The sequence below is a fragment of the Rhinatrema bivittatum genome, chromosome 8 (assembly GCF_901001135.1).
Source record: "Rhinatrema bivittatum chromosome 8, aRhiBiv1.1, whole genome shotgun sequence".
Taxonomy (NCBI): domain Eukaryota; kingdom Metazoa; phylum Chordata; class Amphibia; order Gymnophiona; family Rhinatrematidae; genus Rhinatrema; species Rhinatrema bivittatum.
In genome coordinates, this window is record NC_042622.1 from 10387344 (window position 1) to 10415249 (window position 27906).

The window sequence follows — 27906 nt, forward strand, 5'->3', positions numbered from 1 at the left end:
CTGCATGGAAAGAGAAGTCAACGTGTATATGTAAGGACATTTATTTTTTTTACGTATCTTATCCAGTGCAGAAGACGTGAAGATGGCTAGATCGGCGAGAAAGCAGGCCGGAAGGAGATTCAGATTCCAGTCACTTTACTGGCAAGACACTTACATTTGTTGCCACAGGAATAGGCTGATTAAAAGAACAGGTTGGGAGGTTACAAAATGGTTATGAGCTCTATTTCCAAAAAACTCCACAGAAGCAGGAAAATGCAAGGCAGTGAGGGAGCCCAGGCATTAGCATCCAGGAACCTAACTTCTGAGCACAGGCTGTGCTATTGTCAGGGGCCTGTACCGATGGCGAGGGCGAGTCTGTGCCCAGACAACTGTAGGCGTTTTGAGATTTCAGCCTTAACTTACCATCGCTGCCATCCTAGGGTGGGGAGGAAGCGGGTACCGTATTTGCTTGCTGGTGTCCCTCTCTAGCATCCATGGGACAGCCTTAGCAGAACTGGGCCAGGTACCTGCTGATACCAGTCCTGCTCCTGGAAGTCTCTTCTGTTGGGGTCCAGCGACTCTCCCAGCTCTGGCCCCAGGCTCACATTAATACAGATGAGCAGGAAGGGGGCAGAGCCCTTCTAATGCTTTCAGTACAGCATCTGTTGCTCATCTCTTCCTGCAGGACAGCAACTTCTCCCCAAAGCTAAGTGTCACATGACACCCCCCCCCCCCCTTACACTTCATGCTGACCAGGTGGCACTATACTGGGGGGCTCACACCTCCGAGGGGGCTGCATGCATCTCTAATGACCCCGAGTCTGCTATTTGCCTTCAGGGGTGTACGGTTCTCTACCAACGTCCGCTCAGGACCCTCTCCTGGCTTTCCTGTCTCAGGCACACGAGCAGCAATGCACGTGGGCGAGCGACGGCTGTCAAATAGCAAACTGAATTCTCTTCTTCCCCTCATATAAGAGATAAAATTAGCCCAAGTACAAGTTCAGAAATGTAAATGCAGGCACAGCCTGCACAGTCTGGTCCTGTAATTAAATCCAGACAACATAATCAATCTCTAGGCCTGTATTTACTGGGTTGCACGCACGCTTCCTCCATGTTCAAAGAGTGCAGCGAGGAATCCCCGAGGGCAAGGCTGGAGCATTGCTTACCATCAACACGGAGAGGAGGGGTGAGGTAAAATGCTTTTATTAGATTACTGCTAAATTTACAGGCTCATAGACATCTTACTTCGTACATAACTACAGCAAAGTAGGACTAAAAGTGTTTTCCCCCTACTCTGTCTAATTTAGACATGAATGTGGCCTCCTGGCATTTGTCTCTCACCTTCCCTAAATGACATGCTACAAGCTGATAGGACCACACAGTCTCTGATGTCACCAATGATGTCATAGGCTCGGCATGAACCAATCAGATCGACAGGTAATGCGATATGCAACTCTCAAACGTGGCAAAATACAGAGGAGCAGCTTAAATAATTTAAAAGTAACAGCTGGACAGGCGTCTGTACGGGGCGCAGGGCGCACGAGAGCCTTGTCTGCTAACCCCAGCTGGCAGGACGCTCGCGGTCACATTGGCAGCACCAGGCTAGGAGACCACGGGACCTGGTCGTCTTGGGAAGTGCTCTGCTCCTCCTCTGCCAGCATGAAGGCTGCTCAGCTCTCCCTGGTTTGCTCCTTTGCTAAGAGTTAACGTATTAGTCCTTCCCCATGTTAAGGATACAGACTTTTAGCTGCTACTGGTGTGAATCCATTTCAGGCACGGATGGTTGTTCTTGTAGGAGCAGTAAACATTACAGGTTTTTTTCCTGCCAGCAGGACACAATGAGGAGGAGTAAAAACAGAACAGTGGAGAGAAACGTTCTTCGCCAGCCTGTGGTGAGGTTGGGCTGACTGCCTGGAAGCAGAGGTCCCTGCTGTGGCCTGGAAGCAGAGGTCCCTGCCTCGGTCACTGGATGGCTTCCATAACCTCCATGACCAGGGTCCGCGGGCCAGTCATGATGAGGCTGCTGATAGTCGGGTAGTCCAGGTGCAGGACGTACATCCCATTCACAGAGAAGACAAACTGGCAGACCTGTGGAAGTAGACAGAGAGAAGCTGCGATGACTCTTGGCCAGCCCAAGATTTGTCCTGCTACCCCTCCTGCAGGACGCACATCTGGAGCACGCACATGCTGCAGGTGCATCAGTCTGTAGGAGTCACGGCACAGACAGTAAGTGCACAGCTAGAGCTCCTGATTTCTTGCCAGGACTTGGTGCTTACAGAGGGGAGGAGGAGAGCATTGCTCAACAGTGGAGGATCCCCAAAACCACATGCAGACAGACAGACATGAGCCCAGTGCTGAATCAGAGCAAGCACGCTGAAAAAACAAATCCACTCCTGTGACTGGCTACACAGCCTGCCAATCACAGCCCCAGCCAATGCAACGGCTTCAAGAGCAGCCCATGAGGTCACTGGATGCCCCTCACGGATCCCCTCGGGCAGGGATTCTCCCCACAGCCTCGCCCGGGCAGTCACTCTCTTACAGCCAGCAGCTTTAGCCTTTTTTTTTGTGCCATTTTCACAATTATGTTTCCAGATCTGAACCCCTCTGGCCTGGGGATGGAAAAGTCCCAGCCCCAGTGCTATTTGGTCGATGAGCACGCAGATGGCGAGAGAGACCCGCATCAGCTGAGCTTAGATGTGGGGGTGGGAATGAACTAAGTGAGAGCTTGTGCTCACTATCAAACACATCAGTGTCTCCCTGGCACTATTCCTTATTGCAGATCGTGGCTCAGACTACGATTTTCTGTGGACTCCCAACTCTCCAGGAATATGCTCGGCAAGTCCTCTGCCCAAGAGGGGTTCAGATGCAGAGACAGGGAAGGAAGAACATAAGCAGGGACCCCCAGCGCTTCCCTCGTACGTTACCTTCATCCCAGCAGCCGCGGCGGGGCCACCAGGATCCACCGCCTGGATGTGGCACGGTCTTCCTCCGCGCACCACAAATCCCCAGCCCACGGCATCCCCCACAATCTGCGGGAAGCAGAGAAAAACCTGAGACCTGGTGTACAAGGCATCCGCTCTCTCACCTCTTAGTACCACCCACCGGTCCCCTGTGCACAGACGCCATGCTTATCCCCGTACTGCGCCGCGACAACGCAGCGAGGCTCCAAGCGCACACCGGCACCTCAGCAGAGAGAGCGAGCCAGGGGCAGGCTATACAGAAGCTCACACTCCAGACTGCCTGAAGTATAACACCGGACGGGTCGTTCTACCTCACTCTGCAAACAGGGGGATAGTGCTGAATCCTAGTGCTACACCCACTGGGAGTATCTCCTTTCTAATGGGTGAGGGCAAGTTCCATGTGTTAAGGGTGGCTGCTCTCTGGCCACAGGCGGGAGCTGTCCCTGCTCTGGGGTGCTGTACCGTGGGGGGTGGGGGAGGGATATGCACACTTTTCGCTTTCAGAGGATGCTGCAATTGGCTCTGCTCGCTCACCGTCAATGTTTTCTTCAGATAAGGGGCCCCGGGGGACAGCAGCTCCTCATTGGTGACTGGTCTTGTTATCACTAGAAGAGAGGAGAGCACACAGCCTCATGGAACCAAAAAAATATACAAAAAGCTCCGTCAGGCCAGAGGAGGATAGCAGCCAGCTCTAGAGCAGCGATGACAGCACAGGGACAGACATGGTGCAGCGAGAGGCACAGGCACCGTGGTGAGAGAAAGTCAGTACAGCACAGCCCAGGGGGGAGCACACCAGTCAGGTCAGGTGCCTAGCAGGGTATAGTTAGAGGCAGAGACACAGCATAGTCACAGCCCAACTCTTGGTCTGACCTGACTTGGGGTTGCATTCCACGCTCGGCAGGATGCCCAGGTTAGGAGGGTTGGGGAAGAAGCTGCTGCCGGCTCCCCCACAGAGAGACGTGACACTGCTGCGCCGAACAGCTGACACCAGTTTAATCTCCTTCACAGGCTGCACTGAAAGGGATTAACCCACAGAACAATTCAGCCAAACAAATGCATGTACACAGCTCTGTACAGAGTCCCTGCCATAGGGAACAGTTCAGAAAGAAGAGGTGAACTGCTGAAACTCAAGAGTGGATAGAGGTGGTGGGATTAGAATCTGGGTCTGTGCTCGATCCCATGAGACAGGAAATCCCGTGCTGCTGATTTTACATCGAGCACAGACGTTCCTGTTTCACCTCAGAGGCAGAAATCCCCCCTCCCTCTGCCCTCAGCAGTAATTTACTGTGCATCCACAGACAGGCACAGGCAGTCCCTGCTACCCATCTCACCGGAGAGGAAGCTGGTGCTCTGCTCAGAGCTGAGCTTGCGCAGACAGAAGGGGCTGTCAGGGCTCTCGGGCATCGGGCGCAGCGTGTCCTCACTCAGCAGCTCCGTCAGTCTCCGCCGCCGCCGGAAGTTAACACGGAACTGGTAAAGCAGCTTCGTGTCAAAGAAATGGTGCTTGTTCAGGACTGCAAAGGTGAGCACAAGAAAGCACTCGTGAGCCTTTCAGAGAAACCCTACCAATGGGACCCCCCTGATCGGCAGCCCCTCCCCCCCACACACATTCATAAAGAGGAGTCCTCCCCACCGTGCTGAATGATGCCGTACTCCAGCAGCAGCCTGCACAGGTCCACAGCCTCCCCCCTGCTGCCAGCCTCCCCCTCCTGGATCAGCCAGTCAATCATTTCACAGCCAAAGACCGTCCGCTGGTAGGTGACGGCGTTCTCCTCCCTCGCTTTCAGGATCGGATCCTCTGCATCCAGCAGTCTGCAGGAAAAGCACAGCAGACTTAACATAAGGAGTTACCATGCTGGGTCAGACCCAGGGTCCATCAAGCCCAGCATCCTGTTTCCAACAGTGGCCAATCCAAGGCACAAATACCTGGCGAGTACCCAAACATCAGATAGATCCCATGCTACTGATGCTGGCAACAAACAGTGCTGTGCCCTACCGATTGATAGTTTATGGACTTTTCCTCCAGGAACTTCTCCAAACCTTTTTTTTTTTTTTTAAGCCCAGCTACACTAACTGCAGGAATTCGTTTTAGGCTGCAAGCTCCCTCCCATTTCCAGGACCGGTCACTTTGGGGGATGCTAGTCCCTGCAGTACCAGTAGGGGGAGCCTGAGCTCCACGGATTCACCTGAACCCCAGCAGGGCTGCTCCTCCTGGCATGAGATGTCCATCAAGTCCTACCTTTGTTTATGACTTAGGTCTGTCTTTATTAGCAGATGCAGAGAATAGGTATTGCACAAACACAGGCGGAGGAGATGCAAGCCAGATCCAAGCACAGCTGCTGGCAGAAAAGCAGAAAGCGGAGTTCTGAGTCGAAGGACTTACAGGCAGAGAGAGTAGGATGGGACAAACACAAGTCAAGTTGGAGCAGATTCTGGCAACTGCAGTCCTGCAGTGCCACAACCCGGTCCGAGTTTCAGGGACGTCAGTACTGAGTGTGCATGAGGTATATATTTCAATACAACAGAGGCAGCACATGCAAATATACTTCATGCACATTCACTGTGGGTGTCCTGAAAACCCGACCCGAGCTGCCTGGCCTCTGCATTAGGGTGGCCCTGTAGCTCCATCAGTGGCATTGGCTCCCAGTGGCTTGCGTTTTTCTGGGGGGAGAGAATCCACTTGGGCAGTCCGACTGGCGAGCTTAGACCATCTCAGTCACAGATACAGATTCCGCCTGAGAAAATAGGGAGGCAACAGGAGGATCTCTGCAGTAAAGCCTCAGCTCTGGAATCGTCTTCCCATCCATGTTAGACTGGAAACTAAAATCCTGGCCTTTAGGAAGCAGTTAGAAGCCAGGCTGCTCCCGCAGAGATAGGGCTGGAAGGGGAGGCATTGCTGACTAATGGTTCGTGGGTGTAAGTGACGCACTGTAGGCTCAGAGTGGCATTTAGTATTTTATTTGCATTGCTGGATTTTTTTAAAATGTTTTTGGGCAGCCTGCATGGAGGTAAGGGTTTTCTAAATGGTTTTAATAAATAAATGTTAAACGGACTGGCTGATCCAGTCCTGGTTTTATTCCCTGGCATGCATCAAAATGGGGCTCCGATATCCTGAGAAGAGTAGGGGAGGATCCCCATGCACGTCACAGGTTAAAGAGAGGAACAGTTCAGCCGTCGCTTTGAAATGAAGCCTGTGGTCAGCATGTGAAAATGTCTGGGACCAAGGTGACAACATAGGACAGCTTTATAATGAGGCTGCAGGGTCAACTTGCTATCAAGGATGATGCTAGCAGGATGCACACAAAACGCCCAGGACAAAGCCCACCCGACATACAAGTATAGCAGGAGCACTCACGTCTCGTACAGGCTCTGTGCCCTCAGGAAGACCTTCACGTCCTTGTCCAGTGGGAACGTGCCATCATCTTTCCGGAAGCGGTACAGGAGCCTGGCATCCTTGTAATCAGAGTGCTCGTCGCAGACTGAAAGAGGGCACAGAGGGTCAGTTAGGGGCAGGGACATCTCGGGCACGGCACTCAGAAGCCCTGGGAGCGCTGCCCTCCCGTGCCCCCCCTAACATTACAGGGTCATAGCCACAGATCCTCAGACTCGCCGCGCAGCGTGCACAGGGCAAATCTTTAAGAAGTCCCTTTTCTTGGCAAAGAACAAGGAAATTAAGGGGGGGGGGGGGGGGGGAAGCAGTCGTGTACAATATTTCCCGACTCTGGATGTATTTGGTTTTATCACATCTCCAGCCCCTTCCCAGGTCCATTAATTCCTTAATCAGTGCAGGACCCCAGGGGCCAGGAAACGCCACTGCCCCTGCAAATAATCAGAGCTAAGGGATAATGATTAAACCAGAACTATTACTGCAACTGAGACAGGGTCCTGGGGCTGGGATTTGTGAGGAATTGCTATGAAAGCAGGCAGAGCCATGCAGGTTTACAAGGAAGCAAAAGTCCAGTTATGGTGAAAAAGTCTCCATTTCACGGCGCTGGAGTCTGGGACTGTGTCATAAGGGGTTTGCTCTGTCATAGTGGCCCGGGCAGTATAGGTTATTATATTAAACTTTAAAATATGTTTCACACATTTATCATCAACTTAAAACAGTTACCTGTGCTGAGTGGTTTACAAAACAAATCAAGACAATTCCAGTTCTTAAGAATACAGTACATTAAAATCACATGCGTGCTATGGAGGCAGTGCATGCAAATTTATCTCATGCATATTCATTCTGCCAAATTTTAAATCCCCCCATGCGCTTAAACAAGGGTTGTGTATGGCCGGGCCTTGCATGTCCATCTTGAAAGGGGCCCGGCCACACGTGCAATCCCTGTTACGCGCCGACGTGCCGGGAGGATGCTGGCGCACTACTCGTTACTGCTGCTGCTGAGCAAGAGGTAACATTTTAAAAAATGGGGTTAGCTAGGATAGGGAGAGGGGGAGGGCCGGGATGTGTCATCGCGCGAATTTTGCACAATTCTACCCCTTCCTTGCGTGGATTATGTGTAAGCGGCCCGCCGGCACACGCATGTTATAAAATCAGTGAGTCCATGTGCGCATATATTATAATCTACCCCATTGTGAATACCTGAAAACCCGACTGGCTGGGGGTCCTCCAAGACAGGTTCGAAAGAAGTGCGCTAAGGTACCCAATGTTTAGATCTTTAAGTCTATCCCCATGTGCTTCAGAACAAAGACCATGTTAGTAGCCTCCCTCTGGAGCGACTCCATCCTGTTTCTATCCTTTTGAAGGTGAGGTCTCCAGAACTGTACTCAGTATCCCAAGTGAAGTCTCACCAGGGAGCTACACAGGGGCAATATCACCTCCCTTATTCTGCAGACCTTTCCTCTCCCTGTGCAGCCAAGCAGCTTTCTGGCTTTTACCATCGGCTTATCCATCTGTTTGGCCACCTTAAGATCATCAGATGTGATCACCCCCAGATCCTGCTCTTTCATGCTTAGAAGAATTTCATCTCCAATTCTATACCTCTCCCTTGGGGTTTCAGCATCTATTTTTTATTTAAAATATTTAACAATTGACCTATAGTAACAGAATCACGCTATGCAAAGTGCAAATGCATTACTCCACTTTTTTAAAAATTAAATCTCAACTGCCAAATCCTAGACCCTTCATCGAGCTTTGCTAGATCCCCTCCTCAAGCTTTCCACCCTGTTGCAGATTTTGGCATTAACAGCAAAAAGACGACAAAATCTTTCCCGACAACGCTCCTGCTATGCTGCTGAAGAAAACATTGAAAAGCACTGGTCCAAGGACCGAGCCCTAGTGATGCCGCCTCCCACTCAGCCCCGTCACTCTCAAGGGCCCACAATTTATTTATAAGTCGTCCGTGCAGAACTGGGTCAAAGGCCTGGCTGGAATCCAAGTATGCTATGTCCAGCGCTCTCCCAGCTCTCTGGTCACCCCATCAAAGAAACCGATCCGATTCATCTGACAAGGTTTACCTCTGGTGAAACCCTGCGGCCTCAGATCTTGTAATCCACTGGATTCTAGAAACTGCACCGTCCTCTGATTTAGCAGTGATTACTTGCTGCTAAAAATTAGCACAAGTTTAAAAAAAAAAAAACTCCCAATGCAGTATGCTAATGCTCCAACAGCGCGCTATGCTAATGCTTCGGGAGTTAAATTAAAATGCAACCAAACTGGAAAACGTGTGCAAACAAGAAAAAGCTTTCTGCACAGCAGAACAGGATTTATGCACAGAAAACATGATCTATACACACAAACACAGCTTTCCGCACAGAAAAAATGCTTTGTATGCCTTCGCCTGTAGACAAAACATTAGCCCTGGAAACTTTACTCCAGTTCAGCCGAGGAGCAAGATTTCCAGCACTACAAAACCACGAGGTAAGCCAGCGCAGCTCTCTGCACCGGGGAGCAATAGCCAACGCCATCAAACTTCATGCACATCATAGCACACACAACTCCTTGAAGCATCAGCAGTAAGGTTTGCACACAAAAAGCGAGGGTTAAACTGTACTCTCTGCCGAACACACCTCATTACATCAGTCCATTAGATTGCAAGCCCTCTGAGGACAGAAACAGTAACGCACCTCGAGTTACCACTGAAAAGGTTTGCACCAAGTCTAGAAAAATAAATACAATTCTTATTATGCACACACGTTGTGTCTCTGCACCTCAGGGAGGGCAGAGCTCCCTCTATGCTCACCCTGCCATGGCACACAGGGGACCTGAGATCCGACAAGGCGGATGTCTTCACTTCCTGAAGGATAAAGGAGTTGCAGATTGGCTGCAGACAGTTCAGCACCCCCTGCCCCATGCAGAGGACAGGTCAGAATTACTGGAGCACTATCGGGGAGAGCAGGGAATCAGTTCTGGAAGTTTGATACATTGGGATTTTTAGATTGCATTTCCAATTTTCACTCAGGGTGTTTTTGGTTTGTTTTAAATGTTTCTCAGGTACAATGTAAACAGCCCAGGGAGAGCAGAGACTTTGTCCGTGACCTCTGCTGCTGTCCTGGGCGTTCAATTCTTGGGTCACACAAGTGAGAAATTTTATTGTTCGCTTTACACACAGACTAGGCCAAGGGTGGGACCTTCACAACCAGCACCCAAAACCCAGACCCTGATGAAACCCGATCAGATGCAATGTTCAGCATACTGAAGCAGTAAAGAACTCCCTGCATAAGAAAATGCCATACTGGGTCAGACCCAGGGTCCATCGAGCCCAGCATCCTGTTTCCAACAGAGGCCAATCCAGGCCACAAGTACCTGGCAAGATCCCAAGGGGTAGAGAGATTCCACGTTTATCCCAGGGATAAGTGGATTTCCCCAACTCCACTTTAATGTTTAATGGACTTTCCCATAAAACACCTCTATGATAGAGGTGTTTAAAATCATGAGAGGTCTAGAACGGGTAGATGTGAATCTGTTATTTACTCTTTCGGATAGTAGAAAGACTAGGGGACACTCCATGAAGTTAGCATGGGGCACATTTAAAACTAATCGGAGAAAGTTCTTTTTTACTCAACGCACAATTAAACTCTGGAATTTGTTGCCAGAGGATGTGGTTAGTGCAGTTAGTATAGCTGTGTTTAAAAAAGGATTGGATAAGTTCTTGGAGGAGAAGTCCATTACCTGCTATTAAGTTCACTTAGAGAATAGCCACTGCCATTAGCAATGGTTACATGGAATAGACTTAGTTTTTGGGTACTTGCCAGGTTCTTATGGCCTGGATTGGCCACTGTTGGAAACAGGATGCTGGGCTTGATGGACCCTTGGTCTGATCCAGTATGGCATGTTTTTATGTATGGAACAAGTAAAAGTTAATCAGTTGTTTACTCTTTCATAAAGTACAAAGACCAGGGAACACATGACAAAATTACTAGGTAATACATTTCAAACTAATAAGAGAAAATCTTTTTTTTTACTCACATAATTAAGCTCTGGAATTTGTTGCCAGAAGATGTGGTAAAAGCTATTAATGTAGCTATGTTTAAAAAAAGGTTTGGACAAGTTCATTAGTGGAATACTCTATTAACCATTATGAAGGTGGAGTTGCAGAAATCCATTGCTTATTTTTGGGATAAGCAGCTTGTACTCTCTCTACCCCTTGGGATCCTGCCAGGTTCTTGTGACCTGGCTTAGCCAGTGTTGGAAACAGGATACTGGGCTTGATGAACCCTTGGTCTGACCCAGTATGGCAAGCATTATGTTATTCTGTTCCTCCAGGAACTTGTCCAAACCTTTTTTTTTTTTTTTTTTTTTTTAAACACACAGATATACTAATGGCTTTCACCACATCCTCTGGCAATGAATTCCAGAGCTTAATTATGCACCGAGTAAAAAAATAATTTTCTCTTATTAGGTTTTAAATGTATGACCCAGCAACTTCAGTGTGTGTTCCTCTGTCTTTGTACTTTCTGAAAGAGTAAAACAACTGATCATCATTTACTCCTTGCATTCCACAGACCTCTATCATATCCCCCCTCAGCCGTCTTCTCTCCAAGCTGAAGAGTCCTAACCTCTTTCACCGTTCCTCATAGGGGAATAGTTTCATTCCCTTTAGCATCTTGATTGCTGGCCTCATTCTGCAGCCAGCGAGCAGGGCAGCACCAAGGCAGGGACAGGGCACTCCGGGCTTTGCCCTAGTTTGTGTCTATGGGAACAGCACATCCGGTGCAGAGGGCCACTCAGCAGACTTCCCCAGAGGAGGAAGAGACAGCAGAGAGCAGTACAGCACCGGATGCAGTTATCACACACACAATCCCTCCCGAGGGTCCAATGAGGAACAGACTTGCAGGTTCAGCAGCTAAGGAGCGCAAACATCCCAATCCATGCAGACAAAGATCGGCGCTGGCGCACGCACCGTGGTGGATGATGTCATGGTGCATCAGCTTCTGCATCAGGCGGATGCCAGTCTCACGGTCCGGTGCCTCCTTGTGCTCCACCAGCCAATCCGTGAGCTCTTTGGCCACAAAGCAGTTTGGGTAGGTTCGGAGGTGATAGCGCCGGTCCTTAATGAGCTTCCCATCGTGAAGGCGGAGCCTGGAACAGAGAGAGCCCGCCCAAGCTGATTAACACCACTGTGCCACCTGCATACGCACGCCCTGCCCTTCTAACCCCAGACAGTTTTCAAAGCATAAAATTACAGTAAGTACCTGGATTTGTACACATCCAGCTTGCCTGTGTACAAGTCCATGCTACATATATAACCTGGGCTTGTGCACGCACACACGCCTACACATTTACACACCTAGTTTATTATTTTACATTGTTACTGTACTATGACGGCACACGAGTAATTTGTAATCTATACCACCCATATTTCTCTTTATTGTGCCCTTCTGTAAACCGTTGTGATGGTATTTAACTTAACGATGGTATAGAAACATTTTTAAATAAAATAAATAAAAACATATAGAAAGGATCAGGAAGCAAGAGACCAGGATTCACATTCTGCTTCTGTCAGTTTACCTTCCAAGAACTGTTATCCTAATGATTTTAACCTACTGATTATATATCGCTGTAAATATACAGTTGTATTACCTTTGCTCTTACTTTACTGCTTCTCTGTCTAAATTTTTGATTATTTAGTTTACTATTTTATTTATATTCTGAAACTATGTGTTTACTTCCTTTTCCTTTTGGAAATGCAAATATTTTTAAATGAGTTTAACTAATGTAAACTGATTTGATATGTCCTCATGAAACATCATTAAATAAAATACCTCTGGCACCCATTTAACCTATAAGCTATTTAGGGAAGGGAGCTGTACCTATGGGAAATTTATTTTAAAGTGCTCTAAATGGTGCAGTAAGATCTACTGCTAATAAGGGGAAGGCCTCTGGCGTCCGCCTGTACAGGAACACACAAGAAGCCTGGCGCTTTCGTAGGCGGTGATGTCGTTTAAAGGACCTACACGTTTTACAGTACGCGGTCACAGAGTCCCCCGCGTCAGTGCTACCTTGAGCTGGGTTTGTTTTGGCTGCACACACAGCTCCGATATTACTGAGGCTCTGGCACGGATACAGGCAGCAAGGACACAGGCTCATTGTCTGCACTCCGTGACCTTCTTCAAAGTCAAAGTCACACGCCTTGGGAATCAGCCGCCAGTTCCTCCTCTACCTTGAAAGCGGGCGGGGGGAGCGTTCTAAGTCTAGAGCGAGGTCGGCACCCAAATTCCACCTGCAGAGCTGCCAGCCGAGTTCAGGCCCCATCTCTTCATTGCCTTTCAAAAAACTTTCTAAGAAGGTATGAGCTTGAAAAACCCGAGAAGGCAGTGTGGAAATGCCTCTGAACCCCACTGCTCCCTCCCCTCCAACACAGCAAGCTCCTCCACCTAAATTTCTTGTGCCTGCCACTAGAATTAGGCCCTATAAATTCTGAAGAGAGAGAGAGAAACAGACGGACAGGATCTGGGGGAGGTTTACGTTGCAGGAAAATTCCTTTCAGCCCTGGAGCAGGATTTTGGCTCCGTGTACGTACACTGCAAAAGCAAGTTTGCTTACTGTAAACGGTGTTTCCGTAGCTGGCAGGATGAATCAGCCCTGCTGCCTGGGACGTCCTCCGGTGGCCCCGGGCACAGCTTCTCTAAGATTACAGAGCTTTCGCTCCGTGCACCTGCGCAGGTCTTCCCGCACGATCGCCATGTCTCCTCCGTCTAACACAGCTCAACCAGCATAGAGATGAAGGCGGGCGGGTCAGCATGGCTGATTCATCCTGCTATCTACAGAAACACCATTTACGGTTGGCAAACTTGCTTTTTCCCCTATCGACAAGCAGACTGAATTAGCCATGACATGACGGGAGTCCCCAGCTCGGGATTGACAGACACACTGTGGGTACACCGATGTAGGAGTGAGCGACTAGCCCTCAGAGAAATAATTGTCCTTGTGTGCGCAATTGACGACAGCCTAATCTGCTGGTCACATTCCACAATACTGCCAAACCCAGAGCTGTGACTGAAGATGCCTGCTGGTCCAGACAGTAGTGCGACGTGAAAGTATGTAGAGGAGCACGTGGCTGCTTTGCATATATCCAGCAATGGTACCTCCTGAAGATGCGCCATTGAAGTCGCTACAGCTCTGGGTCTGAAAGCTGTATTAAGTGGCCTGAATAAGTACTTACATGGATCCTAACAGAAGCCGTTGCCAATCCTAATTGAAAGAACGTATGCAGGTATTCCAATAGGAATTTTGGGCAAACAGGAGACGGGATCTACCTTTCTGTCCAAACACCAAGTCGTGTAAGGATGCCACTTGCCTTGATAGTTTTTCTTCTGGAAACTTTCCTAGCTGAAATTAAAGTGTCTGACTCCTGTAGACAACTGCAGGTGGTTCAATACGGTCCTCTCAATCTCCAAGCGATGAGATGAAGCAAGGAGTGCACAAGGGTGTAGCAGCTTGCCCCCTTCCTGAGTCAGTAGATCCATGCTGACTTCCAATGAGATAGGAGGCGTGATAGATAGCCAAACCAAGGTTGTCTCGGCCACGCTGGAGCGATGAAGTTCAGGTCTGCAACAAGGCTTAAGGCTTGGCTGTTTAAAACAAGCCTTTCCAGACCCCAACTCATACATAATCCAATATCAACTTTAATCAGCCATTTTCAATTACTGTAAATAATTAAGCCTTTGTTACGTTAAATTTTGCTCTATCCTCTCCTTGTTTGGATCAGCCCTGTTTTATTGTAACTTCGTTGTTCTCTCTTCACCTGTTCCATGTGCATGTTCATACACACCCCTTGTTAAATGTAAACCAGCATGATGTGATTTGATCATGAATGCCGGTATAGAAAAACTCTAAATAAAACAAACATCTGCAATGCATTTTTCTATTGTCCAGGATATGAGCGGTATCTGAGGGTAAGTGTACAGGAGTCCCCTCGATCAAGGGATGAGGAACACATCGGACCACGGTTCAAGTCCTGCTGTTTACTCCTTGTGACTTTGGGCAAGTCACTTTACCCTCCATTGCCTCAGGTACAAACTTAGATTATAAGCCCTCTGGGGAAAGAAAAATACCTACATTACCTGAATGTAAACCGGTGTGATATCTCGATTGAGATTGAATGTCTATATATAAAAATAATAAATAAATAAAATAAAATGTAGACTAGTGTGTGGGACCATGTATAATTGCTACCACCATGTGCCCCAGAAGGGTTAGAATTTGATGGATTTGATGGGCAGAGGGGCATTCACAATTCAACTGCACAGCCAGAGTTTGAAGGGTCTGAGCTGTCCCCAGGCTGTGCAGTTGAATTGTGAACGCCCCTCTGCCCATCAAATCCATCAAATTCTAACCCTTCTGGGGCACAACTTGTGTTGGCTGAAGGCTGGACTTCTCATAGTTTATTACGAAGCCTAACCCCTCTAAGCAATTTGTCATGTCCATTAAGTGTGTTTGAAGAGTAGTCGCCTCCGATGCCAGCCGAAGCCAATCGTCCAGATAAAGGAATAGTTGAATCCCCTTCCTTCTGAGATGGGCCACCACTAACACTAAACACTTTGGAAAAATTCCCAGGGCAGACGATAGTCCAAAGGAAAGCACCTTGTAATGGTAATGCTATGCATTGTCCTGGAAACTTAAGTATTGCCATGAAGAATGGCATCCTTGAGATCTAGCGAGCATATCCAATCGTTGGGTTGCAGAAAAGACAGAATGGATTTGAGGGATGTCATCTTGAACTTCTTCTTGCAAATAAATTTGAAGGCCCGTAAATCCAAGATTTGTCAAAGGACCCCCCCAATTTCTTGGGAATGAGGAAGTATTGGGAATAGAAACCCATGATGCGCCAGTGCGTAGGAACCACTGGGATTACATATTGCTGAAGTAGTGAGATTACTTCTTGTAACAGTCGCACTTGTGCATGGTCTTGCAGTGACGGAATCAGGTGCGGGAAAGTTGAGTTTCTTTTGAAGTTCAGCTGGTACCCCTCACAGACAATACTTAGTACCCAATGGCCTGATATGATTGCTGCCCATGAGCTGTAAAATTTGGATATCCTGCCCCCCACCCATAGCAGTAGCGGCAGCCGGGCTGTCCTCAAAAACCCTGCTGCAGTTTATGGCTGGCACCTTGGCCTATTCCTGGGCTGCTGAAACTGCCAGTGCACGATAAGGTGTGCACTACCTGAAAGGGCATTTCCTGAAGTTGGAGTAATATCTCCTGGCAGTGGATGGTTGTTCAGACAGGGAAGCCAGGGACAAGACTGCCGCATTCTGTTCCTTAAGCTGTGAGACTGTCTCCCACAGCTTATCCCCAAAGAAGTTGTCACTCTTACATGGAAGATCCACCAGCTTCTCACAAACATCTTCACATATGGCACTGGCCTGCAACCAGGCCATTCTGCAGGCCACAATGGCCACCGCCAATGTGCAGGCCAATGTTTCATATACTGTGCGAAGGTGGTGACGCAACCCTTCCTCCATATCCACGAAGGGATGAGGCAGCGTGTGGTCAGATGTGTCCACTGCAAAGTGTGCCTTCAGGAACTGCCAATGCTCATAAAGGTACTGAGTGATGTAGAACTGGTACTGCTGAATTTTGGCTTTTTAACATGGCCGCCTGGAAGGCCTTTCTCCCGAACTCATCCAGGTAATGACTGTCCTTCCCAGGTACAGTGTTTGAGTGGAGCCTAGATTTTTTTCAACTTTTTCATAGCCAATTCCACAACTTCTTCATCCAGAACTTAAAGGTCGGTTTTCCTGGATGTTGCCAGCCCGGAGAAGGGGGGGGATTCCCAGGTCTTGTCCATTACAGCGTCCAGGACTGCATGGGGAGAGAAATGCTGTCTGTTCTGCTAGAACCTCAAAAATATTTAAAATCCCTAAGACCTCTGCTCTAGGGTCTGGCACCTTCAGAAGTGCTTCCACCTTCTCAATTAATTTTGGAGTATGATAGGTCCTCTGAGGGCGCAGACAGCTCTGGTGGTTCCTCCAATGAGTCCAATGGGATTCCTGTGGATGACCCCGGTGAAGCAGGGGGGAGTGTGCCCGAGATCCAAGTCCGATTGAAGAGAGAACTGTGGCTGGGATCCCCTCTCTTTTTTTTGTTTGTTATAATCTTCCTGTTGCAGGGACAGGGATTCACCCACAGGGGACAATTCCTCCAATGAGAGGCTGGGTAGTTTATGCCCCTGCTTGCCACTCTCCAGGGATGTGAAGAGGTTGCTCAGAATCACAGAGATCTGAGACGTTGCCTGGGAAGGCTCCTTATTTCCCCAGCGAATGATACGAGATGTCTTCAGGAAGGAGAGAGGATAGGTAGGAGAACGACTGAGGAGGCTCTCCTTCCAGCTCCTACCATGGCACCACAGCACTGAAAGGACCTGGCCACAGAGTAATCTCAGGACTAAAATATATTTTTTTTCATACTCCCTACTTCGTTGATTCTTGAAAATGTTAGTGGATGGCAGTATCCGTCATTACACACAGACTCTGAACCTGCAGGAGCCTGGGATAGTCATCCCATGATGGAAGGGCAGAGGGCCAGGCTGCATCAGGGTTTCAGAAGCTGCTCCCAGCGTAGCCCCTAGCCAGAGGAATCCTACAGATCATGCACAAGAGATCTGCAAGCACCGTCTCCACCGCATGCATGTCCTAACTTCCAGATGGGCTGCTTGAGAAGCGCCGTCTCTCAGTATCTGATAGAGATGTGAATCGGAACTGGAATCATTCGGTTCCGGTTCAAATCGTGCATTTTTTTTCATCCGGCCCAATCGGTTGCGCCCGATCCGATAAACAAAAAACCCACCCCGACCCTTTAAAACCGCTCCCTTAGCCTCCACCACCCTCCCGCCCCCCCCCCCCCCCAAAAATGTTTTAAAATTACCTGGTGGTCCAGTGGGCCCTGGGAGCGATCTCCCACTCTCGGGCCGTCAGCTGCCACTAATAAAAATGGCGTCAATGGCCCTTTGCCCTTACCATGTGACAGGGTATCCGTGCCATTGGCCGGCCCCTGTCACATGGTAGGAGCACTGGACGGACGGCAGCATCTTTAAAAATGTTGCGGGCATAAAGCACCGAATGCCTAATTTTATAAATCCTTACTGAATTATTTCAACATTTTTTTTTTTAACTGTAGGCAACCTTCAGGACATATTGCTAAGAAACACTTAATCCCCCTAATAAACGCCTTATTGTTACCGAATACTACTGGCACCACCTATGTAATGTACGACCCATATTTTTTACTGGTGCCCTACTGTAAACCGTTGTGATGGTGAATAACTTAATGACTGTATATAAAAACTCTTAAATAAATTTTTATTAGTGGCAGCCGACAGCCCAAGAGTGGGAGATCGCTCCCGGGGCCCATTGGACCACCAGGTAATTTTAAAATGTTTATGGGGGGGGGGGGGGGGTGGAAGCTAAGGGAGTGGTTTTAAAGGGTCGGGGTGGGTTTTTAGTGTGCACTAACCCGATTAACGGTTTTTTCAGGATAAAATCTGTGGAATTTCTATTGTATTGCACTCTTTAACGATTAATGACGATTTTTTAAATCGTCAAAAAACGATTCACATCCCTAGTATCTGAACTAGCCCGACCTGCTCCACACATCCACTATTAAAGGCAGCAGCCAGCCAGTGACCCACAAGCTGCCAGCCACTAGCCTTCATGGACACACCACCCATTAAAAGTTGTGCTGTCACTGTTCCAGGTATTGCTGAGAGAGAGAGAGAAAAAAAGAGAGAATGAGAGAGAGCGCGAGAGAGAGAGAATTGTTTGCAGCAATGCAAGTACTCAGAGTGAAGGAGTTCGATTCCATGAACCCCTGAACAATGCACAGCTGTGACGCCTCTCGTCTCATCATGCTGCAGTGAAACGCACAGCCATTTTGATTTACTAACATTTGCAACGCAAACGGAACCTAATACGTAATGACGTACTTACGCACTAACGTTTAGTGAACGTAACTCCATTTTGGATTTATATTTTGTATTGTATTAATACGAACGCTATCGCGAATGTCTAACCCGTCAATTAAATGACGAAACAATAGTCTGATCATAAGCTACACCTACTAGAGACCACGCTAGCTATTGCTTGCTCAGCAGTTTGTAAAATGTTTGTTCAGCAAAACCAGAACGCATGTGTGAAAGATAAGAACTGTAAAGTGTATAAAGGTTTGCTCCGAAGGGGGCGTGGCATGCAGTTGTACTAAGCCGTTGTCTTAGCTGCATCTTGCTGGCAATAAAAGTCTATCTTTGCGGATCAGTTGTCTGGACCTCCTTACTGACAGAAAAACAGACGGTTACATTGGCGAGCCCAGCCAGGAGGTACCGGAGACGCTATTTTAGCTCTCCAGAAGGTCCGGTAGTTTGGAGGCGGAGCAGTCCCCCAGACATACCTGGTGAGTGGCCACCGCTGAGTTCAGCGATCAGGTTTCTGAGGGGATCGTTCCACAGAAATTCTGCCGGAACCTCTGGATTGATGATCCGGGAAGAAGGCTTTCATGACGATCGGAAGACCCCTGCAGGCGAGTATTATGGGAATCTGGAAATAAGTAAAGACTAGCTAGCTCAGGAAATAGCCCGGTCTTTTCTGGCTGACCGAGGGGGGCCTTGATCACACCCCACGCAGTGTGTTAGTAGGAATTATGCTCCGAAAACCACGCGAATAATCTGTCTGGGAATAATAATCTGTCTGGAAATAATAAGTAGCGTATACGACAGTGGGAATAGGTTTCTTGTTGTGTGAAAGAGAGTGAATGGCCTCGCAGTTCTAGACCGGGCGACCGCGTTCTAGTCGGGGCAATTGTGACCCTTTGTGTCTGACGGATACGGACCCCTTACCTATCCGTCTTCCCTTCCCTCCTTTGTCTGTGAATTCTATCCTGATGGGAGGGAGCGGGTCGACTCCATTAAAAGTCATGACGGAACACTATAGTGAAGTGTTCGATGACCATAAATGTACAAAACCCGGAATGATTCAACGATGCACCCATAAGTGGCCCGGTTTCTGTGTAAATTGGCCTCCTACAGGAACCTTTAATTTCCAAACGGCCACACGGGTTCAGAAAATAGTTATACGAGAAGGGAATCCGGGTTGCCCTGAGGATATACCATATATAACCGCGTGGATCGCGGTTATTGAAAATCCTCCATCCTGGGCGAAGAAACTAGTAGAGGGAGCCGCCCTTGTAATGGTGGCTCAAGCATGTAAGATGGGAGACCGGAAATCCCCAAACCGGAAGAGAAAGGGCAAAGCGGCCATATTGGACTCTACAGAGCATGCATCAGCTGAGGCGGCCATATTTGTAGTACAAGGGAATCCACGGACTCCAGAAAAAAAAATTAAACCCCTGCCGCCTCCAGCATTGCCCGACGCTGAAAATATTTTGCCGCCGCCATATGCCCCTAGTTATCCCCCCACATATCCCACGCCACCAAGCCCCCCAGTCCCAACCAATGCGCAAGCTGATCCAAGGATGGCACCATCTCATGAAGAACGACCCGGAACGGCGACCGCAAAGGAAGAAGGCGGCGGCGAGGCATCCGTGTCAGACGGAACTCGCAGTAAGACCCAAGCCGCAGCTAGTTTGCAATTACCAATCAGGGAAACATCAACTGTTGTTCCCGTAGCCCCAACTGAAGAAAACGAGCATCGTACTACGCAAACAATAAGATTATTTACTTATATACCTTTCACATCCAGCGATCTTTTTAATTGGAAACAGCTGGGGCCATCATATGCTGAAAAGCCAGAACAGATGGTAGACTTTTTACGGGGCATTTTCGCTGCCCACAATCCTAACTGGGCTGACATCCGGCACCTAGCCTCTATTCTTTTCACCACTGAAGAACGCCGGCAAATACAGTTAAACATGGAGGAGGCAGCTCGATTAGGAGCCGGATCAGACGGACGTCCCGAAGACACAGTAAGAGGCTTAGCCCCGACTGCGGATCCCAACTGGGATTTCCAGACTGCGGCAGGGCGGGAGCGCATAACCGCCTATCAGACCGCATTTCTTGAAGCTTTGAAGAAAGGAAAGCAGAAGGTTGTAAATATGGGAAAAATCAAAGACGTGGTGCAGCAGAGAGATGAATCCCCCGGGAACTTTTTGGAGCGATTAATGGACGCATATCGTCAATACAGCCCATTCGATCCTGAGGATCCCAAGTATCAATCTATTATACTGATGAGCTTCGTTAGTCAGTCCTGCCCAGACATCCGCCGGAAGTTGCAAAAGCAGGAAGGGTTCGAGGGCATGAATATCAGCCAATTAAAGGCAATGGCTGATAAAGTGTATGTAAACCGAGAACCGGATGGAGACGGCAAAGAAAAGAAACTAGAAAGTTAAGAGAACGTGTTAGTCTGTTAGCCGCAGCGTTGGAAGAAACTAATTTCGGGAACCCGTCTAGGCAGTACAACGGGTATCCCGGATTCCGAGGAAGGGGCAACCCACCCTCAAGAGGGCTGCCAAGAGGACGAGCGAATAGAGGAGGATTGGTTAGAGGTGGGAAAATGCCATTGGGAACCAACCAATGCGCATATTGTAAACAAGAAGGGCATTGGAAGTCTGAGTGTCCGGTGCGCCGGCAAGCAAAACCGGGAGAATACGCACCGCCCAAATCTAAAGAAACGGAATGGCAGATGACTGTAGGCGAAACTTCCGGCGAGGATAGTGAAGCATGACTAGAAAGGGGAACTCTTCCTCTAGACCCCCTTGTGGAGATAAGAGTGGGCGCTGAAACGTTCAAAGGACTGTTGGATACGGGGGCTCAACGATCTGTGATGACCACAGCCATCACCACGCCTACTTCAAGAAACATCTCTATAGTTGGGGCTTCCGGAAAACCATTAACTGCTCCTTTCCTTCAGAAACGGCAAGTTACAATAGGAGGACAGTTAGTGTCCCATCAATTCCTCTACGTGCCAGGGTGCCCAGTACCCCTCATAGGAAGAGACCTCCTATGTAAATTAAGGGCTACCTTGCAATTCGAACCTACCGGTGAAATAAAGGCATCCTTTGCCGATAGTCCAGTTTCCCTGATATGTCCACTACAAGAAGAATGGAGACTACACCTCCCCGTCCTTGAACAAATCACTCTGCATCGATACGAAAGGGATACCCCTCTTAACAAACAGCGCAGACAACTGATGGATAGTGTGCCCCAAGTATGGTCCGAACAGAATCCAGGAGGAATAGCTATCGACGCTATCCCCGTATGGATAGAAATGAAGCAGAATGCACAGGTGATCAATCAACCTCAATACCCCATTCCATACATGGCCAGAGAAGGAATTGAAATACATCTGCAAAGACTGTATGATTTGGGAATTCTCAGGTGAATCCGATCTGCTTGGAACACCCCTCTACTGCCCGTAAAGAAACCCGGTTCTACTGATTACCGACCTGTACAAGATTTACGGAAAGTGAATAATCAAGTAGCAGATCTAGTAGCCCTTGTACCAAATCCATACTCAATCTTGGCTCAAGTTTCCCCTACCTCTAAGTGGTACAGCGTCATTGACCTCAAAGATGCTTTCTTCTCCGTTCCAGTAGCAGAAGAATGCCAGAACATCTTTGCCTTCACATGGGAAAATGCACAAACTGGAATCAAGCAGCAGTACACATGGACTCGCTTACCGCAAGGATTTAAGCACTCACCCACGATGTTCGGGGAGCAACTGGCAAAAGACTTAAAAATGTACCAAGTAACGTATGGGCCAGTCATACAGTATGTGGATGACCTTCTGTTGTTTCGTGAAACGTATCACGAATGTGCTATAGCCACACTCCACTTGTTAAAGACGTTGCACTCAAAAGGATATCGTGCAAGTAAAAAGAAGGTGCAAATTTGTGAATTGGAAGTAGAATACTTGGGATTCCAAATCCGGGAAGGTACCCGTTGTCTTGGAATATCCCGTACCAGTTCAATACGAGGTCAACCTGTACCCACTTGCAAGAAAGAGCTCCGAGCGTTCCTTGGAGCTGCAGGATACTGTAGGCTGTGGATTGCTAACTACGCTGTTATCGCCCAGTCCCTGTACGATAAGCTGCGGGGAAAGGAGGCAGAATCTCAGCCTTTTCAGTGGGAAACCCATGAACTGACAAGCTTACAACAACTGAAAGATGCCTTGATTGAACCACCTGCACTAGGACTGCCAGATGTAATGAAACCATTCCATCTATTTGTCGACGAGAAAAAAGGCATGGCCATAGGGGTATTGACTCAAACTCTAGGCTCATGGGAGCGACCTGTTGCATATCTCTCGAAAGGAATGGACAATGTTGCAAAAGGATGGCCAGGTTGTCTAAGAAGCATTGCGGCTGCATGCTTACTAATTCCAGAAGCAGTCAAATTAACTTTTGGACAAATCTTGAATGTAACGACCCCCCACACCATTCAAGGACTGCTAGAAACTCATGGACCAAAATGGATGACTAATTCACGTCTTGTAAAATATCAAGCTCTGCTATGTGAAACTCCTGAAATCCAAATACAGGACAGCAAAAACTTGAACCCGGCCACTCTTATGCCGGCACCTGAACCCGTCGCACATGACTGTGAAGAGGTCATGACTACAATACATTCCAGCAGACCAGACTTGAGAGATCAACCATGGCAGGGAGCATGGACATTATTTACTGATGGAAGCAGCCAGGTTATTGATGGGATTCGAGTTGCTGGATATGCTATAGTTTCTGAAGACGATATTATTGAAGCTGAGCCCTTACCACCCGGGACATCAGCCCAAAAAGCTGAACTAATCGCTCTCACCCGAGCTTTACAATTGGCAGAAGGACAGACTGTGAATATTTATACAGATTCCAAATATGCTTTCCTCACAATCCAGGTACATGGAGCCCTATATAAGGAGCGAGGGTTCCTAACAGCCGAAGGAAAGCAATTGGCCAATGCATCTGAAATACATCAATTACTAAATGCTGTGTGGGCACCACAAAAGGTAGCTGTCATGCATTGTAAAGCCCATACCGGAAAGTCAGATCCTGTTGCAAAAGGAAACCAATGGGCAGATAAAACAGCAAAAGAAGCAGCCCGTGCACATTTATTATCAATTCCAACTACGACATGTCCACTTCTACAATTCCCAACAGAAACTCCCACCTATTCAACAGAGGAGAATGACTGGGCACAGGCTGAACAGATCCACCATCACGATGGCTGGTGGATTCTGCAAGATAACAGAATATGGATTCCAGAAACATTAGCTTGGACTATTGTCAAGGAAGCACATAACAAAACCCATCTCGGACGAGATGCACTGGTAAAGTTGCTGGGAAAGACGTATTACATCAATAAAATAATCCAACTAACAAAACACGCAATCAGCCAATGTGTCACATGTGCTAAAAATAATCCCAGAAGTGGACCTGGTCCATCACCTGGACATATTTTAAGAGGAACTACACCTTTCCAAGTTTGCCAAATTGACTTTACTCACATGACTCCGTCCAAAGGTTACAAAGCAATGCTGGTGGCTGTTTGCACCTATACAGGATGGATCGAAGCCACACCAACACGAACTGAAACCTCCAAAGAAGTTGCATCCTTGCTCCTTCACCAAATCTTACCACGCTACGGATTGCCAAGACAAATCAATTCAGACAATGGACCAGCATTCACCAGCGATGTTATCCAAAAACTAAGTAAAATCCTCGGTATCACATGGCATCTGCACTGCGCATGGCGACCGCAGAGCAGTGGATCTGTTGAACGGGCTAACAGAACACTGAAGAATCAGATAGCTAAACTATGTCAAGAAACAAAGACCAAATGGCCAGACATCCTACCCTTAGCATTGCTACATCTCAGATGCAGTCCAAAACGATCAGGGCTAACACCGTATGAGATGATGTATGCAAGACCTCCACCTCTCCCTTCTTTTCCTGAATCATTGCAGATACAAGGAGAGTTGTCACTAAGTAATCAGCTCAAAGGACTATATAACACCGTCATTGCAATTCAGGACTATACATGTGACGTTGAACCGCTAGTTTTGTTGACACCAATTCATCCATTCCAAGTTGGAAATTCTGTATGGGTGAAGGACTGGGATGAATCCGATTTCCTTAAACCACGTTGGAAGGGTCCATACACAGTATTACTCACCACTCCTACTGCTGTAAAGGTCTCTGGATGTCCTTCCTGGATTCACTGGACTCGCCTAAAACCTGCTGCCTCCAATTGGCAGGTCTCTAGGATTGGAGACCACAAGTTAAGATTCACTCAAAACAGGCAACAAGATAGTCCAGATTAGATGGTTATAGTACTTTGCTAAAGAGTACTAACATATACATTTTTCTTCCTTTCAGAATTAATCTACTGAACTACTTACAACTCAAGTCCAACGTGTTCACCCTCAACTTTCGGCTATGACAACCAGACTACTACTAGTTATTCTACTACTTTCCTGTTCTACAGCTACATCTCTTGTTCTGCCTCTAAGCAAAAACTGCACTGAATGTGTCAAGTTAATCCATACCACTACTCCAGATGGATTCCAGATTGTCTCTACCATTATACACCAATCTCAGCCACCTGACTCATGTGCAACTCAGCCTGCGTGCTCATTGAATACTACTCAAGGATACCAATCTTTTCACCGGTGCCTACAAAATGACAAGGTCATTTGTCATACACCTACAACTCCCAAGTACTATAACATCACTTTGACCGCCGGATTACCAAAGAGCTATACCTCAACCATCGTTCCAGAAGGAAAAGGCATCCTGTACTACATCAACTCGACCAAAGTCCTTGTTGGAGGAGAAACTACTGCCACCATTATCTTCAACGCCTGTGAAGCCATTGGAAAGCACCCGAACGCCCTCCACTGCGGATCCAAAGCCTGGAAACAGGCCTATGCTCACAACCATAAGTACCTTTGCCCTTACAATCGGGTGGCCAATCCATCTCAATGGCTACCATGTCAAGGAGACTTAATTTCATCAGGATGGGCTCTGGTATGTGACTATACAGGAGGAGGTTATCATGGTTGCCATGGAATTGGCCGGTTAACTGCAGTAACTGGTAATACCATGTCCATACAATGGCCCATACGGGGTGAAGGATATCCCTGGCAAGATACTTGGGGCTTTGGAATCGATGGAACAGGAAAAGACCCCATGACCTATATAACAATTACCCAACGTCGAGACAAACCTCGACCAATTATTCATCAGACTACTGTAGTGGGCTATCAGTCCTTCTTTGATGAAATATCACACGCCTCAGAAGAATTGAAAAAACATGCATTCTCCAAGCAAGCAAAGAATATGTTTGTCAATCTGGCTGAGAATATAGCTCTCTCTCTTGAAATTAAAAATTGTTTTGTCTGCGGAGGAACGCACACTGGGGAACAATGGCCATGGGAAGCTAAAGAGGTCTTCCAAACCGATCTAAATCAATTGAACGCGACAATAACTTACAAACGAAAACCTCACCCATATGAATGGGCTCTCCAAACAGATGTCATTGGCAGACATTGCATATCTCGACAACATTCCCGAGTATATACTACCTCTGTTGGTAATTCCCCATGCACTGGGGTCCTTACTGCTAACCTAACCAAACAAACCTGGTGGCAAACTGAGAATTTGACAATGCCCACCACCATGTGGACTGAATCAGTCCTCAACAAAACGTGGACTGATGCTGGAATGCCAACCACCCTCTTCGCTGCACCAGACGGCTATTATTTCGTTTGTGGCCGCCGGGCATATGAATTACTCCCGCTAAACTGGTATGGCACCTGTTTCCTAGCCACCATACGACCAAGTTTCTTTCTCTTACCAATCACAGCGGGTGAAACATTGGGTGTACCTGTCTATAGCCCTATGAAACCAAACAAACGTCGCAGAAGTCCTAAAGTTTCCATTGGTGACTGGAAAGATCAGGAGTGGCCCCCTGAGCGAATTGTACAATACTACGGCCCTGCCACCTGGGCTGAAGATGGATCCTATGGATATAGAACTCCAATATACATGTTAAATCGCATCATTCGCTTACAAGCAGTACTAGAACTCCTGACCAATGACTCCGCTATGGCACTCAATATCTTGGCCAAACAAAACACCAAAATAATAACAGCTGTCTATCAAAACCGTTTAGCCTTGGACTACCTCCTTGCACAAGAAGGTGGTGTCTGTGGCAAATTTAATCTCTCCAATTGTTGTTTACAGATCGATGATAAAAGCAAAGTTATCGAAGAGATTACTGATCGCATGATACGATTAGCTCATGTCCCTGTACAAACATGGACCGGTATCCTTGATTGGACTTCCTCACTACCAAATTGGCTTACTTCAATCCCCGGATTGAAGGACATCTTCATTCCTCTTTTATTTTTTATTCTAACTTGCATTCTGTTCCCTCTTTGTTTACCTCTTATTTTCAGAAATCTACGATCTATGATTGAAACCATTGCTGATCGCAGGGCTGCAGCACATATTATGATGATCAATAAGTATGTGTCAATTTCTACTTTCCCTGATTCTGATGGTTCTGACTCTGATGATATCTCTTTTGATTCTGATAATGATTATTTTGATACTAAACTCTAAAACCACCTAATCCACCGATAGGACCACTTTTGTTACTAGGGAAAGCCGGGCTACAAAGGGGGTTGACGCCATTAGGGCCCATCCGTCTCAAACCCGTGAAGAAACCAACGACCTAGTAACATTTTAGGGTCCACCTTAACAGTTATTAGTATTAATTTTTTGCTTCTCTTTTCAGTTACTTAACAGCAGCGAGTGATACTTCCACTATACATCGTCGTTGAAGTATCAAAGGGGGGAATGAAGGAGTTCGATTCCATGAACCCCTGAACAATGCACAGCTGTGACGCCTCTCGTCTCATCATGCTGCAGTGAAACGCACAGCCATTTTGATTTACTAACATTTGCAACGCAAACGGAACCTAATACGTAATGACGTACTTACGCACTAATGTTTAGTGAACGTAACTCCATTTTGGATTTATATTTTGTATTGTATTAATACGAACGCTATCGCGAATGTCTAACCCGTCAATTAAATGACGAAACAATAGTCTGATCATAAGCTACACCTACTAGAGACCACGCTAGCTATTGCTTGCTCAGCAGTTTGTAAAATGTTTGTTCAGCAAAACCAGAACGCATGTGTGAAAGATAAGAACTGTAAAGTGTATAAAGGTTTGCTCCGAAGGGGGCGTGGCATGCAGTTGTACTAAGCCGTTGTCTTAGCTGCATCTTGCTGGCAATAAAAGTCTATCTTTGCGGATCAGTTGTCTGGACCTCCTTACTGACAGAAAAACAGACGGTTACAAGAGGAAGGAAGCAGAGTGCCTGCCCGTGAGACCAGGTCAATCCTAACCTCATGCTCTCCTTCACTTCTCTGTCCAGACGGGAGCTTACATTCACCTAATGCCCCGACTCCGTCACGGATGTTGCAGTGCAGTCTGACCTCACAGTGCCTATGGCTGCAGTGGCACAGTTTGATATCACTGAAGCAGGCAGGAGAAGGCAGGGG

At 47.6% G+C, this 27906-nt stretch overlaps 1 protein-coding gene across 4 annotated transcripts in view; it reads right to left on the bottom strand.

The window, feature by feature from the left end:
• Positions 1–1165: 1165 nt before the first annotated feature.
• LOC115096823 (DEP domain-containing mTOR-interacting protein-like) overlaps positions 1166–27906 on the bottom strand; it is a 34203-nt gene continuing 7462 nt past the window's right edge. For 3 of the 4 annotated variants that reach the window (XM_029611967.1, XM_029611965.1, XM_029611966.1), the window contains 8 exons: positions 11287–11465; positions 6294–6417; positions 4572–4750; positions 4270–4452; positions 3809–3952; positions 3473–3543; positions 2903–3007; positions 1166–2066 (listed from right to left, as the gene is read on the bottom strand). In XM_029611967.1, coding sequence (XP_029467827.1) covers positions 1941–2066; positions 2903–3007; positions 3473–3543; positions 3809–3952; positions 4270–4452; positions 4572–4750; positions 6294–6417; positions 11287–11465 — 1111 coding nt within the window. In that variant the 3' untranslated portion in view covers positions 1166–1940. The remainder of the gene's footprint in view (positions 2067–2902; positions 3008–3472; positions 3544–3808; positions 3953–4269; positions 4453–4571; positions 4751–6293; positions 6418–11286; positions 11466–27906) is intronic. The other variant, XM_029611963.1, reaches the window with a different exon arrangement.